Genomic DNA, 14,919 nt, shown 5'->3' with positions numbered 1-14,919 from the left:
CCTCTTTGGGCCAGCTTCCCTGAGGTGCCCTCACCACCTGGGAGGTACCCTCCAGCCCAGTTGAGGGACAAGAAGCTGAGCCTACCCAGAACCTTGAAGAAATGGATCCTCCATGACTGAAATGTGACAGCAAAGCCTGACTGATGTGTATGTGAGTCTGGCTGGGCAGTAGAGCATCCCTAAAACAAATTCCCTTCCAAAGAGTCTTTCCTACAGTGGCATTTCCCTAGCTGTTCCTCCCCTAGCTGGTGTGTGCATGGTGCACAGTCTGTCCAAGACAGATGCTGTTCCCAGCTGGGAACACAAAGAAGTGAACTGTGATCACTGAAAACACAGGCTTTCACATATTAGCAAGACCATTTTTCATGCTGAGCTGCTCTAACAACCAGCCTGGTTTGCACTGTCACTCTTTCCTTTCCCCTGCATGCACGCGCATGCATGTGTGTGCTTTATATATATGTAAAACAGGGCAGATATTTTATAGCTGAAGATTTCAGGAGCCCATACAAATTTAATTCCACCTTGGGAAACACCGAGAGATTGAAAATTGAGTCATTTGTAATCAATTTAGATAGATGAATTCTTAAAAAATAAAAATAAACCCAGACACCAGTAATCCATGTAAATTAAACTGTATTCACCTCTCCTGTCAGAACTACTTCCATGACCCCTAAATCACAAACATTTAAAACCCAGAGCTCAAAATTAATTCTCAAAATTGTCATGCAAGCCATCTGCATTTTTGAATGTTATTTATTTATTTATTTTTGCTCCCTGAGAGATTGGTATTGCTGTACCTCTACCAGTCAATTTATATGTATTTTATTTGAGTGGAGTTTGATGCCTGTTATGATGAAAATGTCAATGTTCTAATGATTAAATTGATTTTTTTTCCCCCCCCTCTTTTCCAGAAACAGCATAGCTGCCTCAGCAGTGTGTGCCTTCAATCTGAGTGCCATTACTCAGGCATTTAATGGCCCTTTCCGTTACCAAGAAAACCCAAGATCGGCCTGGCTGCCAACCTTAAACCCCATCCCTAATTTCCAGGTACTTGCTACTGTCCTTCAGTTTGCTCTGGCCCCTATTTTCTTCTGTCATTCCAGGGGGTTGATTTGTGTAGGCTTCTTTTTCCAGGTGGACCTATGGAGTTGATAAATTGTATTTTTTCACATTCATGTGTGTTTAGTTTGTGATGCTCCTTGCCACATATCATTGAGAACATGAGATTTGTGGCTTTTAAAAAAATATCAATTATTTAAATCTCTGCTACACTCATCACTGACATATGAACTCTGAGAATGTAATCCTCACAAGGGGATGTAGAAAGATGTCCTTGCCAGAGCTGGAAATGATTGAAGGCTGAAGCTGGACAAAATCAAACTAGAATGGAGACAGACTGTGTTTTTAAAACAAGAAAGGTAATTAACCACTGCAATTTTGTACGGATGTGATGAATTTTCCAACCTTTGAGAGGATGCCTAAGGCTACTGAAAGTGCAAGATGGATGCATTTCCAAGACAAAATAACCCAACTAAAAGTTATGGACCTGTTGCAGCAGTAACTGAATTGGAAGAGGACACATGAGGATAGTCACAGTGATTCCTTCTCATACTAAAAGTCTTTGTTTTCATGACTGAGCAGCTTTCCAGGTTTATCAGTTAATGCCAATTTGAAAATCATGGAACACCTTCAATCCCTTTCTGCCCAGATTCAGTCAGCACAGCATGTGACAGCCCCAGCAAAGCTGTCTTCTGAAGCCTGAGCCCTTTTTACAGCTCACTCCCTTCTCAACTGGAGAATTCTAGGGAGGATGGACTTGTCTTCCTGTCATCACTTCCCCATGGTGAATCCTTCCAGTCCAGCTATGTGAATCTGGCTCTTTTTTTATTATGGCAAATGTGCTGAGGCTGCCTGCAAATGCCATCTGCCTTCAAGCTGGTGATGTTAGGGACCTTCCAAAAACGACTGTGCAGTCACCTGAAATCACAACAAGAGCAGGTGGGAGGCAGGTCCACACTGCAGGCAGGGACATGCTTGAATTCCTGCTGAGGAACCAAATTTCTCCCCGTAAATTGCCTCATAGCACCTGAGTGCTATAGCTTTTGCACGTACAAAGTGGGACAGATGCAGGCTCTCAGTCACCCCCTCAGCTTCCAAACCGAGAAACAAAGCTTGACTGAAAGCCTAGCCATGCCAAACATGGGCTTTTTTGTTTGGTTGGGGTTCTGTGGGGGGTTCTTTTTCTTTTTTTTTTTTTTTTTTAAGTGTAAAGAGCATATTAAGGTTAACTGAGAATGAAGGACTTTCTGGTCCTTGCTGAACTGGCCAAGGAGGAAGAGAAAAGGACTTTGGAAAGCATTTCCATGTAGCGCAAAGTGCCAGATAAAATGTGGAGTGCAAAGACTGCAACAGCAAGATGAAAGAAGAGGGTCAGAGGAAAATAAGGAAAGGAAAAGGAGGTATGTGGCAGACAAAAGGAAGATTGAAAGAAGAGATTAAGATGTTTTTCAAGTACAGGAGGAACAAGAGGTCAGTAAAGGGCCTTTAGGAGATGACAAGGGTAATTTAGTGACAGAGGAGGAAGATATTGCAAAAAAAATTAAATTTTTTTCCCCTCAGTGTTCACAAAGGAAGATGAGGGAAGCATGCCAGATTTTTTTATTTTTTTTTCTTGCAGAGAGGAAGGAGAAATTCTGAAGGATATAGAGGATCAGGGCAGTGCAGATAATCAGGAAATTAGAAGAAAACAAAATAAAACCAAACCAGAGGGATGCTGTGTCAGCACACAAACTGCCAGTAGACCAAAAGGATTATCTGTGACTTGAGAGCAGAAAACAAAACCAACAATGACATTCCTGCCACTGGGACTCTTCCTTCAGTGATCCTCTAGAAAAGAAAGTGAGTGGGGAGAAAAACATCCAAAACAAGGCAGAAGAGTAAACAAGAAGGAGTATAGGAGGCAGCAGAAGAGAGGAATCTAAAAACACTTTAGAATGTGGGATGAGTAATGAGCTAAAACCCACCACTGCAATAGAAAAAACGAAACAACACATTAAACCCCTCCTGAGGACACTCACTACTCAGGCAGGTGCTTAAGTTTATAAAAGAATGAGCATCTTCATAGGTGGTAGGAATTGGCATCATCCTGTTCACCTAATTCACGCACGCTTAGAAATACCGCAGGGCTTAGTACAGCAACCGTTAGGCTCGGTATTTGCAGTGTAAATGGGAGCTACATCCCTGTCAACTCATTTTAGCACATTGTAGGAGAACCTCTGCATGGTGCACCTTGGAAAGGCAGCCACACTGCAAATACTTGCTTTGATGCATGTCAAGAGTATACACATGGGGAATTTGCACTCTCTGGCTGGAGTGCTATAAATCAACATCCTGATTCACAGTATATGAACTTATCTTCCAAGGAAAGCCCAAACACCTGTACCCAAAATGAACAAAAAGAAATTTGTGCAGTTTTTTCCTGGTGAAATTACTGAAATTACTCAGGTGTGAGCTTCACTTACTGAGAAGCAAAGTTGTCGATGGACTGAGTATGACAGGATTTCTAGTTGTACCACTAACTCCCATGGGCTTGGGCAAGATAAATAACCAGTCACCCAGCTGTCTTTTAGAGTAATAAATCTTCTGCCAACCTTGCATGGCATTGTGAAGAAGAAGGAAGATCTATCCCTGGCTATGGACAGACCACAAAACTGCATGGAGAGTTTAATATTGCTTCGGCTTTTGAACATGGTGAATTATAGGTGATAGCGTGAGATAGAAACTCACACCTTCAAATGCACTATCCACCTTGTAGGACTTGCACTAATGTTTAAAAGACATAAGATGAGCTCTCTTCTTCCCTTCTATTTTGTATTGGACAAGGACATTGAGTTCTATTTCAGTGTACCCCTTGGTGCCAGAGGATCATGGAGTCATTAAGGGTGGAAAAGACCTTTAAGATCATCATGTCCAACTGTAACCCAACTACCATGACCACTAAATTATATCATGAAGCACCACATCTACACACTTCTTGAACACCTCCCTGGGCAGCCTGTTCCAGTGCCTCACCACTCTGTCAGTAAAGATTTTCCTAGTGTGCAATCTTAAATCTCCCTTGGCACAACTTAAATCCATTTACTCTTGTCCTATTCCTAGTTATTTGGGAGCCACACTACAACCTCCTTTCAAGTAGTCATAGAGAGCAATAAGATCTCCCTTTAGCCTTCTCCAGACTAAACAACCCCAGCTCCCTCAGCTGCTCCTTGTATGACCTGATCTTCAAACCCCTCACCAGCCTCATTGCTCTTCTCTGGACACCCTCCAGGACCTCAATACATTTCCTATACTGTGGCACCCAGAATTAAACACACTACTAAAGCTGTGGCCTCACCAGGACTGAGTACAGGGGTGCAATCGCTTCTTTACTCCTGCTGGACACACTGGTTTTGCTACAGGCCAGGATGCCATTTGCCTTCTTGGGCACCTGGGCACACTGCTGGCTCTTGTTCAGCCAGTTGTCCACCAGCACCCCCAGATGTTTTTCCACTGGGCTGCATTCCATCTGCTCTTCCCCAAGCCTGTAGCATTGCTTGGGGTTGTTGTTACTGAAGTGCAGGACCTGGCACTTAGTCTGGATGGGTGAATATGGGTTGGGTGAATATGGGTTGATCTGCTATTCACCGTGAGGTTAGAAGAGATGCATATGGTGAACAGGGAGCTGGTGGCTAAGCTGCCTTGCTTCAGATGAAGCAAAGGGGTCTGTTCAGAAAGGAGCACATCTAAGAAGAGCAGTGTGGTGAGCTGGGTTCTTTGATGCAAAATCTACCCATTTTTCAGGCTTTTTAACTTCCAGTTTTCTGCATTTTATAGACTGAGATGCCAGGTAGAGTCTGAAGGTTGTTTGAAATGCTTCTAGGAATTGTCACTGCAAAAACTTGCTCTCTACTGCTTGCTTTAAATGTTTCTACAGCTAGTTGTAATTCCTTCTTTTCCACCTTGGTTTGTTGTTGCCTTTTGCCCTTCCAGTGTGCTGGCTCCATGGTATCTCAAGGGGATGAAATTCCACATCACTGGTCAGTGGACCACCTGGGAGAAATGTTTTTAAAGAGTGGGTTACAGGCCAAAGTTAGGCTAAGGATCTATGGTCAGGTTAAGGGCCTCACACAGACCCATGGACCAGGTCAATCCACAGGACATGGGTTTCCAGAATAATTTCAGAGTTTGGTCTTGGGCTGCTGAAGTGGATAGAAAATGCAGGTGCTGAAGTTCAATCTTCCATGTTTAGTGTGGGACGCTGAATGATGACAGCCCTAATGAGAACCTGACGGAGAGAGTCCTGCAGGACGCGCAGCGCTTGTTCCTGATGAACGATGTCGTGCAGCCGGTGACTGTAGATCCCTACGTCACCCAGGACAGCATTCGGTTTTCCAAACTAGTGGTTGATATTGTTCAGGGGAAGGATACTCTCTACCACGTGATGTATATTGGAACAGGTAAGACCACCAGGGCTTAAGAAAGTTCTCTCCACTCGCTTGTAGACTTAGCAGCCTTGGGAGCCTGGTCATGATGTCATTACAGAGTTGTCATTCAATATCATTTTGGCACAAAACTGTGTTAAGTGTTAGTTTTCCTCAGTAAATTAAAAGCAGCAGGATGGATGACTCGAGGCAGAGTCCCAAGTGAACAGGCCATAAATCTACACTGTGTTTAAAAACAACAACAACATTTCTCTCCCTTTTATAAAAACCTGTTTCAGCTAATCGTGTGATTGCATTGCAGTGAGGAAGGGCAGAGGCCACTGAAATGCTCTGTTGTTTTGAGTATGTAAGTTGCCTCCTCACGCTATGACATGCTCATCTCTAAATAAGCAATAATAGTGTATAGCCTCCAGGCTTGCCCAAGGTTTCAATTATGTCTTTCTTTGCACTTCCCTGTGCCTACTGGTGTCTGACTCCTGCTGTTTTCAGGAATGGGCATGTACTGTAGTGTAATGCAGCTGGGGAAGCTGAGGCAAGTGCCTTTTTGTGGTAGCATAGTGAGCCAGTGGTAGAATTAAGTGTATGATCTAGTCTCTCGATTTCTACTGCCATCCTCTAATTAGCAGGACACATTGCCTCTTCTGAGAAGTAGAGACATCTTGGAATGATGGAAGATGCTGAAGAAGGACAAAGTGTTATAAATGGTTGTCTTAGCCCATATCCATACTAATGATAGAGGTTAAATTAAATAGTTTGATTAATCAGAGCATATGGCCAGCCTCATGGGTATAATGTTGTTATCCTCAATTGCAGAAGCTTTGACTTTAGAATAAGATGGATTGCCTCCATAAGTGTTAGCTTAATCTCACATCTGAATGCAGACTCATTGCCTCATTCTCGTGTTACCACCTTCCAGGACTGTGTCATGATTTATCTGACTTTTACCACCACTTATTTCCAAAGTGATCATCTTGGATGTGTTCTAGTAACATTCACACTATAGAAGCCTCTATGGACATTGATTATTATGAGAAAATTGTACTTAAATGGAAATGCAATGTGATTCTGCCATTTTGATGTCTTATTGTTTTAAGTGAGGAGTCCCTGCTGCCTAGCGCTGTCCAGGGGCAGAACGGGACACAAACCTATCTCTGAGGCAAACCAAGACAAAACTTGGACCTCAGTCTTGTTCCCCACTTTACAGAATCACAGAATTGAAGGTTGGAAGTGACATCTGGCGATCATCTAGTCCAACCTCCCTGCTAAAGCAGGTTTGCCTAGAGCTGGTTGCACAGTAATGCATCCAGGCAGGTTTTGAAAGTCTCCACAAAGACTCCACAACCTCTCTGGGCAGCCTGTTTCAGTGCTCCATCACCCTCAAAGGACAGATGTTTTTCCTTTTGTTTTGGTGGAACTTCCTGTGTTCTAGTTTGTGCCTGTTGCCCCTTGTCCTAATCACTGGGCAACACTGAAAGGAGTCCAGCCCCATCCTCTTGACATCCACCCCTTAGATATTGAAAAGCATTTATAAGATTCAACCCCCCTGCCCCCCAGTCTTATCTAGGCTGAAGAGCCTCTGATCTCTCAGCCTGTCCTGGTAAAAGAGACATTCCAGCCCCCTAAGGATCTTTCTGGCCCTCCATTGGACTGTCTCCAGTAGTTCTCTGTCTCTCTTGAACTGAGAAGTCCAGAACTGGACAGGGCTCACTAGGGCAGAGTAAAGGGGGAGGAGAACCTCCCTTAACCTGCTGGACACACTCTTCTCTCTGCACCCCAGGAGACCATTGGCCTACCTGGCCACAGGAAAACATGGCTGGCACAAGGGGAATGTCCACCAGGACTCCGAATTTAAGGCTCTCCTAAATGAAAGAGAAGCTTCACATTGTAGCCAACCCCATCACTGTAAATTGCTGAGCTTTGGCACTAGTACTGAGGCTATCAGGATAGAAAGGTTAAGCTTCAGGAGCAGTTGGGGCTGAGAGACCTCTTTGGAGCTTTAGTGAAAAATGCTGTGGATTCCCCCTTTTTCCCTAGCATGAATCTTCCACAGCTTATCAGATCTGTAAATTGTTTAGGTAAGAGCACTGTGAACTCAAGCAGATATGTTTCTGTGCATGCACTGTTCATGCCATAACATCCCCTTGTCAAGCTGGCAGGATGGCTTCTTCCAGGAAGAAGATCAATTAGATTTGTGACCCATGCAGTCATTATGGAGGCCTCTGAGATTTCCAGCAGAGCCACTGCATCTGTTGTCATTTGTCATGGCATCAAATCAGGCCGATCTGCTCCATAACCTAAAAGAAATACAGACTCAAGGCACCAGAAATGATCTAGACTCTTTTCTGCCCCCGTGCTCCAACTGGGAAATATTTCCAGGTACTTGCTCTCCAGATGGTTCACGTTCTTCTGGGTTCCCATTAAAATACATTCACAGGTGGTTTCTGCAATGTCTGTGAGAACTGCTGAGGAGTGTAATGATGTAGCTGGAGCTCTCTCTACTGTGGGCAGCAGGTGACCCAGAACTAGGTTTAAAGCAGCTGTGTAAAGATGACATTAATATTTCACTCTTTAGGCAGGTATGAAATGAAGTGAATGCCTGTAAGATTTACTTGTGCCTTGTTTCTTGTTCTGTTAGAGTATGGCACCATCCTGAAGGCCCTTTCTACCACTAACAGGAGCCTGAGGAGTTGTTATTTAGAGGAAATGCAGATCCTCCCTGATGGACAACAGGAAGCAATCAAGAGTCTCCAAATCCTGCACAGTGACAGGTCGCTCTTTGTGGGCTTAAATAATGGAGTGTTAAAAATTCCTCTGGAGAGATGCTCCATGTACAAAACAGAAGGGTAAGCAAATTTACAGCTCTGATATATTCCACTCCAGGTTAAAAAGAAAAGCACAAGGGAAGCATATTCCAGTCTGATTCAGGTTAGAAGGTGTTTTTGTGGGGTTTTTTTATTACTACAACTCAAAAGACTGTTAAAAATGCATCTTCTAATACATTCATGTCAGGAGCAATGAGAATGTGCAATATAGATATATATTTTAAATATTAATTAGTCCTCATCAGAAATTAATTGCATGTTTGCCAAAAAAGGCTTTCCATATTTACCTGGGTTTTGGTGTGTTTTGTTTTACTTACCATTTCAATGTTACTTTTACAACTTCGTGGTAATCATTCTTATTGGCAGTATGGCTACAGGTTTCTGAATTTGGGTAGAATAGAATAGAATAGACCAGGTTGGAAGAGACCTTTGAGATCATAATGTCTAACCCATCATCCAACACTAATCAACTACACCATGGCACCAAGCACCCCATCCAGTCTCTTCCTAAACACCTCCAGTGATGGTGACTCCACCACCTCCCTGGGCAGCCCATTCCAATGGGCAATCACTCTCTCTATGAAGAATTTCTTGAGACTATGTCCTCTTGTTCTGGTGCTGGTTGCCTGGGAGAAGAGAAGGTTGATGCCAGTCTGTCCTGGCTTATCTGGATGATCAGCTTTCAAATATCTGAAGAGGCAGGTCTGAGCTGGGTGGCAACTTATTATTGTTCTTGGAGCCCAATAGCTCATCTCAACTATGTGTGACAGCTCTAACATCTGGGTGGATTCTGTGCCTTGGTTTGTACTTTCTAAAGGAAGTATAAAAAAGACTTTTTGTTTCAATTGTCAGCCCTGGCTCCAGAGCAGTTTTCCACCCATAAATGTGTGTAGAAGGTTTTTGCACCCAAAAGGTATCCCTCCATTCAAACACATGAAAGAATGTGATACCAACTGATCAAGATGCTCAAATACTCTCCCTGAGTGTGTACTGGGGTCTGCTGTGGGTAATTACTTGTTTAAAATAATCATCCTTCTCATCTCTTGCTTTTTGCCTTGCTTTCCTTGATGAGAGTTTAGTCTCAAACTGAAGTCCTCTGTCATAGACAAGAGGAAGGATTTTGTTAGCAGCATATAAACGGATTCCCTCTTTCATGGCCTACTGCAAGATGTCCCTGTTCTCTTGCCAAAAAAGCGTGATATAGAAAATGTTACCGTCACTTTATTGTCAACAAGTAGAGTTTATCTATCAGCTTGTACTAAATTTGTGTCAGTTTAAATATAAAAGTGCTAAGTCTTTCTATTTTCACTGAAACTCTTAATTATCCCTTTTAGGAAATACAACTTGGTCATTACTGCAAGTTTGACACAGAAGTGTTTAATGTGTAAAGGTTTAGTTGCTTATACAGACAAGCTGACACAAAAGTGTTTGCTAAAAGAAAGAGAACCACAGCTGGGAAATACCATTCTGTCCTCAACCCTTAAAAGCAGAGATTTATAAAGGTAGAACATAACAGCTGTCCTCTTCAGGCTGTCCTGGAGAGTTTCAGTTTGAGAATATTTATGTGTGTATACATACGTGCGATCCAGTTTCAAGAGAAATGAGTTCTCCCTTTTCTTTCTTTTCATAATCTTGAGTTCAGCTTTCCAGTAATTTATATGCCCCAGTTTCAGCCTGCATAGGTACTTTGTATGACACTTCCATTAAAACTCAAATGGTGGAGGTTTGCTCAACTAGCTAAAAAAGGGATAAGCAGGGGAAAAGCAGCAGTGGCTGGAGGGCAGCTGGTGGGGGTACCTCACAAGAGTATCTTCTATTTAATACCTGAGGACACAGCACAGTCCCCTGCTAGTAGTATAAGCTTATCCCAGCAGAGGAAAAATAACTAGCCTCAGTTTGATGCATTGTGTGGCACTAAGTCCTGCCTGAAATTATTGGGAAGCTTGTGTACTAACGCTGGTATTTTTCTAAAACAAACGTTCTGAAGGCATTTTTCAGGGCAATAAGGAATCAGTCCTGCTCTTTGGGGAATGGAGATTTAAACTCTGCCTCCATGGACAAGTTTCGTGATACTTGTAGACAATTTAAGGCAGCCACTGGGCAATACCAAAATACAGAAGAAAGGGTTTGCTGATAGCATGGTGGGTGCATTTGTTTGGCAGTGTGGGAGGTCCGAATTTGCTGAATTCAGGTGCTGGCTAGCTGATGCACATTGCTACAGATCCTTTGCCTCGTGGCCAAGTTTTGTGGAGGCACTGTGCATTTGAAAAAAAAAAGGAGGACAAGGAAAGTAGGAAAGCCAAGGAAGGCCATTATTTATGTTTTCATTTCAAAGGATGTTTGTGATATGGTGATTTTGTAAACTAAGGGAATTATTCAGCTGCAATTTTTTTCAACTGCAGTTGTTGGAACTCTTTTGCCTCTTAGCATCCTGGTTGTGTAGGTGACAATTCAGCTTGGCCTCCTTTGTATTATTTTCAATACCAAACTGTATCAAGAGGGATGTTTTAATTTCCCTCAGTGCCTTCCACCTGGCACTTCTCCTGGGCTGTGATTTATTGCTTATTGTTGTGTCTATGTTTAATACATGCCAATATACAGCCACCCTGGGAAGCAGGGCTCCGGCTCCTACAACACCCCCTGCTTACTTTTTTTCTGTGACTCCTTGACTGGCCTCCCTAAAATGCTTTGGTTTCAGCAGTTTTTATAATCTAATTGTTTTGATGGGGGCTGAGGAAGCTTGGAGGTGATGAAGAATTTGTGCCTCCGAGGCACAACATTGTTTTCTTTGGCTCTGCCTTACATTATCAGGAAACTTTGCAGCTTTTTATACCCTGGGGACTGATGTGGGTTCTTGATTGCTGACATAGAGCTCTAGCCTTCGCCCTTCCTTCTCCCTTCTCTCTGGAACAGGCAATCATGTATCAAGAGAAAATTGATCCTAATATTGATCCCCCTCCAGCAATCCTTACTGCTGTGCTGCTTTAAAACCTTGGGGCTTGGCACCAAGGCCCAGAAATGGGGCAGAAGAGAAAGAAGCAGCAGCAAAGGGAAGAGATGAAAAGGGAAAAGGATTTCTGCTATCTCCTTTACTGTTCATTTATTGACACAGCACCAATTTAATCACTTAAATGGTGACCAGTAACTCAGCCCCATGTCTTGATGTAGTTCATTGACCCGATATATTTCTAGGTGTCTGAGCAGTGTTTTGTATGTGCCCACTGACCTGTCTCAATCTATCTTTTCACAACAGCCAGTCTTAGCAACAGGGAAACAGGAAGACATCTGTAATGTCAGCTGCCCATATTTACAGGCTGGACTTTGCTGCAGAGCCTTTGCCTTATGCCTGTTGTGTTTCAGTGCTGCCATTTCCCACTTTTGCTGGAGACTGTTAGGAAGATGTTCCACGTGAGCAAAACCTACAAACTCTTTAAACATGCAGCATGTTTTGAAGGCTGCTTTGCTGACTGAGCTTGCTGCTGGATTTTGCATGGCTTTGAAATCTTTGTAACCTCCCTGCAATTTTCAAATGAGCTTGAATTTTTACTTCTAGTTGCCCCAAGCTTTGAGAAGGAACATTTGGAAAACCAGCACTGCAGCTTTATCACTGACACCACCATCTCTCTAGAATGTGTCTGAACTAAATCCCAAATCTGACTTTCAGAGAGGAAAGGACTAGACCATTATTTTCAGGTGGGGCTTATCTGTACGGTGGGGTGAGGTTATTCATTTTGGGAACTGCAATCAAGCAAGTAGGAAAATGAGCTTGTTGTTGCAGGGGATCTCTTTTTATTGCCCCTTGGTAGCATCAGGGCCACAGGCCTCTGAGCAGAAAGAGACCCTGAGGTGGGCCTTGGAATGATTTTGCAGTGATTTTTTTGTTATACATTCAAATGAGGAAAATAAAACATGTTTTAGAATGAGCCCAGAGGTTCTCTTGAATACCCCTCCCCTTTCTGGTCTCCCTGTGCTGAGCAGTTTATTTTAAAACACTTTATGTTGATATCTTCTTCCTCTCTCTAATTTTCTGCATAAAATTTGCAGTCTGCATGGTGCAGGTTGCAATTTTGACATGTACACTGTGTTTCTGAGAATAGTTTATCTTGTCTGTCCTCCTGCTGTCATGCTGTGCTCATGTGTGGGCATCCTATCAGGTTGTCTGATGCCATTTCAGTTCAGCCTCATACCAGTGGAGATACTTCTGCTTCCAAGACTATGGGGAGAGCCAGATCCTCTTGCGTGCAGCTATGGCATGCTCTCATTTGAACTCTGCCTGCTTTTTGACCTGGTTGCAGGGAGTTTGCTGTTGAGGGATGCTGAGATTTTGCCCTCCTACTTGGCCTAAATTCTGCAATACATCCCCTCCAGCCATGGTGCTTTACACAGAGCTAGCAGAAATGACTCAGCTGACAAGCACTCCGATTTGCTGACTTGAGCTCTGTGTGAGAAATGCAATTCACCTTTAAATAGCTCTGGGCCAGTGACCAGACAACTAAGTACATATGGGTGAGTAACTCCTGAAATGTCCCCAGGGAGTTTTCAGAAGGAAAGGTTTGGCACCCATGGTAAAGAAGCAGAGCGCCTCCTATTCTCTCCAGAGTGCAAAACTGGAGCACCAAGCATGGTGCCTGTACCATGTCCACACCATGCTTCAAGGGAGTTGGGATATCACATGGAGGATTGCTTTGGTGGTTCTTGTTATTTTCTTCTTTTTCTCTACTCCTTATATGGTGCAAGATCCTCAATATCAAAGGAATTAAATACTTGAATTTAGGATTGCAAAATGAGAATTACAGGATTGCCAGATTCCAGGAGTCAAAGTTGATTGAAGGAATAATATAGTCTGGAAAGAGATCTGAAAATTTCCCAGTTTGTGGGAAAGAATGAGTTGAATATGGGCTGGAAACCCTCGGACCTCTTCATCAGAATGACGATAGCTCCTTGAAGGACAAACAAGGAGCTACTGTTGGGTAAAAAGCACAGGAGAGAAAATGTTAAAAGACATAGGGAAGGGAACAAAGCAGAGACTGTTCAGTGGAGCCCAGCATCCAGCAGATTGCTGAGGCGACGACACTGATGGCCAGATTGTTCATCAAAGACCTTGAAAATCCTGCCCCTTCTTCTGAACTGTGGCTGTTGAAAGTCTGGCCTAGAGTGTGTTTTGAAATATTCTCCCTAAGAGTTCTTATAAATATCCAACTTTTTAAATTATTATTATTTTAATAGAGGCAAAAGCAAAGGTAAAAGACTGCAAAAGTATTGGAAGACTTCATAGGCAGAAAGCAGAGTGCTCAAGCCAATGTTTTGTCGTCCACAGTATCCAGTAATACATCAGAATAAATCACTAAACATCTGGTTTGGCATTCTGGTTGCATTTAAGTAAATAGCAAGACTCCCACTGATGGAGAATTAAGACATCAAACAGAACCATGATCACTAAAGCTCTTGGGAAAAAAATGAAGTTTGGTTGATCAAATGGATCTGTGTTCTTTAAATGGCAGTTCAAAATGATACCATTTTCTCTATCCTAAAAACACATTTGCATCTGCTGTAGCAGGCAATTACTCCCATTTTCTTTAATGTAGCTACTCCTATATGTAAAGTTAAGTGCATCCCTACTATTTGCAGAATATGGATGTTGAAGATTTGAGGAGATGTTACAGGCCTAAGAAACCTGGATACCAGGTTTGCAGTTGAAGAGCTGCTTTTCAACAGTCTGGGACAGGGACATGGCCAGGTGTGCCTGAAATTGGAGAAAAGAAAAAAAAGGTGGCAAGGGTAAGCAGTAATGTCATGAGCAGAGGCATGTTTCCAGTAAGATGCCAGAGAGATTGGTTTTCAGTTTCATCTTATTTGACATTATCTTTAATGGCATGGAAGAAAGAAAATAGCATACTTTGTAGATGGCATTGAGGTATGAAGGAATCACAAATAACAGTGAAGAGAGAAATGCAATGTGGGGCCAGTAGGGAACCCAGCAAGAGGCTGAATTTGAGAAATAAGCCTGTGCTAAGATTGCTGGTGTTTGCATCACTGGAAGAGAGAGGATACAGGATGACAGAGTGGAAAGGGGCTCTGTTCTGAACCAGATGAATTACTACAGTTCTTCCATTTCTATTAAATGCCCAAACCAATGACATGGTTTGCATTAATTTTAGGATGCCTGTACACTTTTAATATCCCACTTTTAGTCAGAGCTATCTAAAGGGTCCTGAGTGAATGGTACTGTGGCAGGAGAAGAATTTAGCAGTAGCCAGAGTCTGGGGTTATACAGATGCTGAAAGAGATGAAGATCAGTCCAGAAAGCCAAATAAAATCAGCCAGTGTCAGGGTTCTCTGCCTTTTTTCCCCTATACAATGTAGATGATAATATTAGGGTGCAAATTTGTCTGGGGGGGACTTTGGATTTGCTAGGAGGGAGTAAAAAGCTGAGAGGCTGAACATTTTGAGGGAATTTCTTTGCTTCTTGTTTTTAAAGTGTATTGCCAACATACTTGGCTCACAAGATCAGGAATGGTTTAGCGTATGGATCCTTTTACCTCAAGCAGACTGGCTTGAGGCCAGCTCAGATCAGTGATGTCTAGAAGTCATTACCATCTGATGCCTGCTAGGTGGGC

General features: G+C 42.9%; 1 protein-coding gene across 1 annotated transcript in view; it reads left to right on the top strand.

Moving 5' to 3' along the window:
• The window catches only part of SEMA5B (semaphorin 5B), a 286,627-nt gene that overhangs the window by 220,145 nt on the left and 51,563 nt on the right, over positions 1-14,919 (top strand). Inside the window, exons 10-12 of the mRNA XM_054176331.1 lie at positions 912-1,047; positions 5,288-5,495; positions 8,116-8,323. Of these exons, the coding sequence (XP_054032306.1) occupies positions 912-1,047; positions 5,288-5,495; positions 8,116-8,323 (552 nt within the window). The remainder of the gene's footprint in view (positions 1-911; positions 1,048-5,287; positions 5,496-8,115; positions 8,324-14,919) is intronic.

This window comes from Dryobates pubescens, chromosome 2 (assembly GCF_014839835.1).
Source record: "Dryobates pubescens isolate bDryPub1 chromosome 2, bDryPub1.pri, whole genome shotgun sequence".
Lineage (NCBI taxonomy): Eukaryota > Metazoa > Chordata > Aves > Piciformes > Picidae > Dryobates > Dryobates pubescens.
This window is presented reverse-complemented; position numbering and strand designations above follow the sequence as displayed.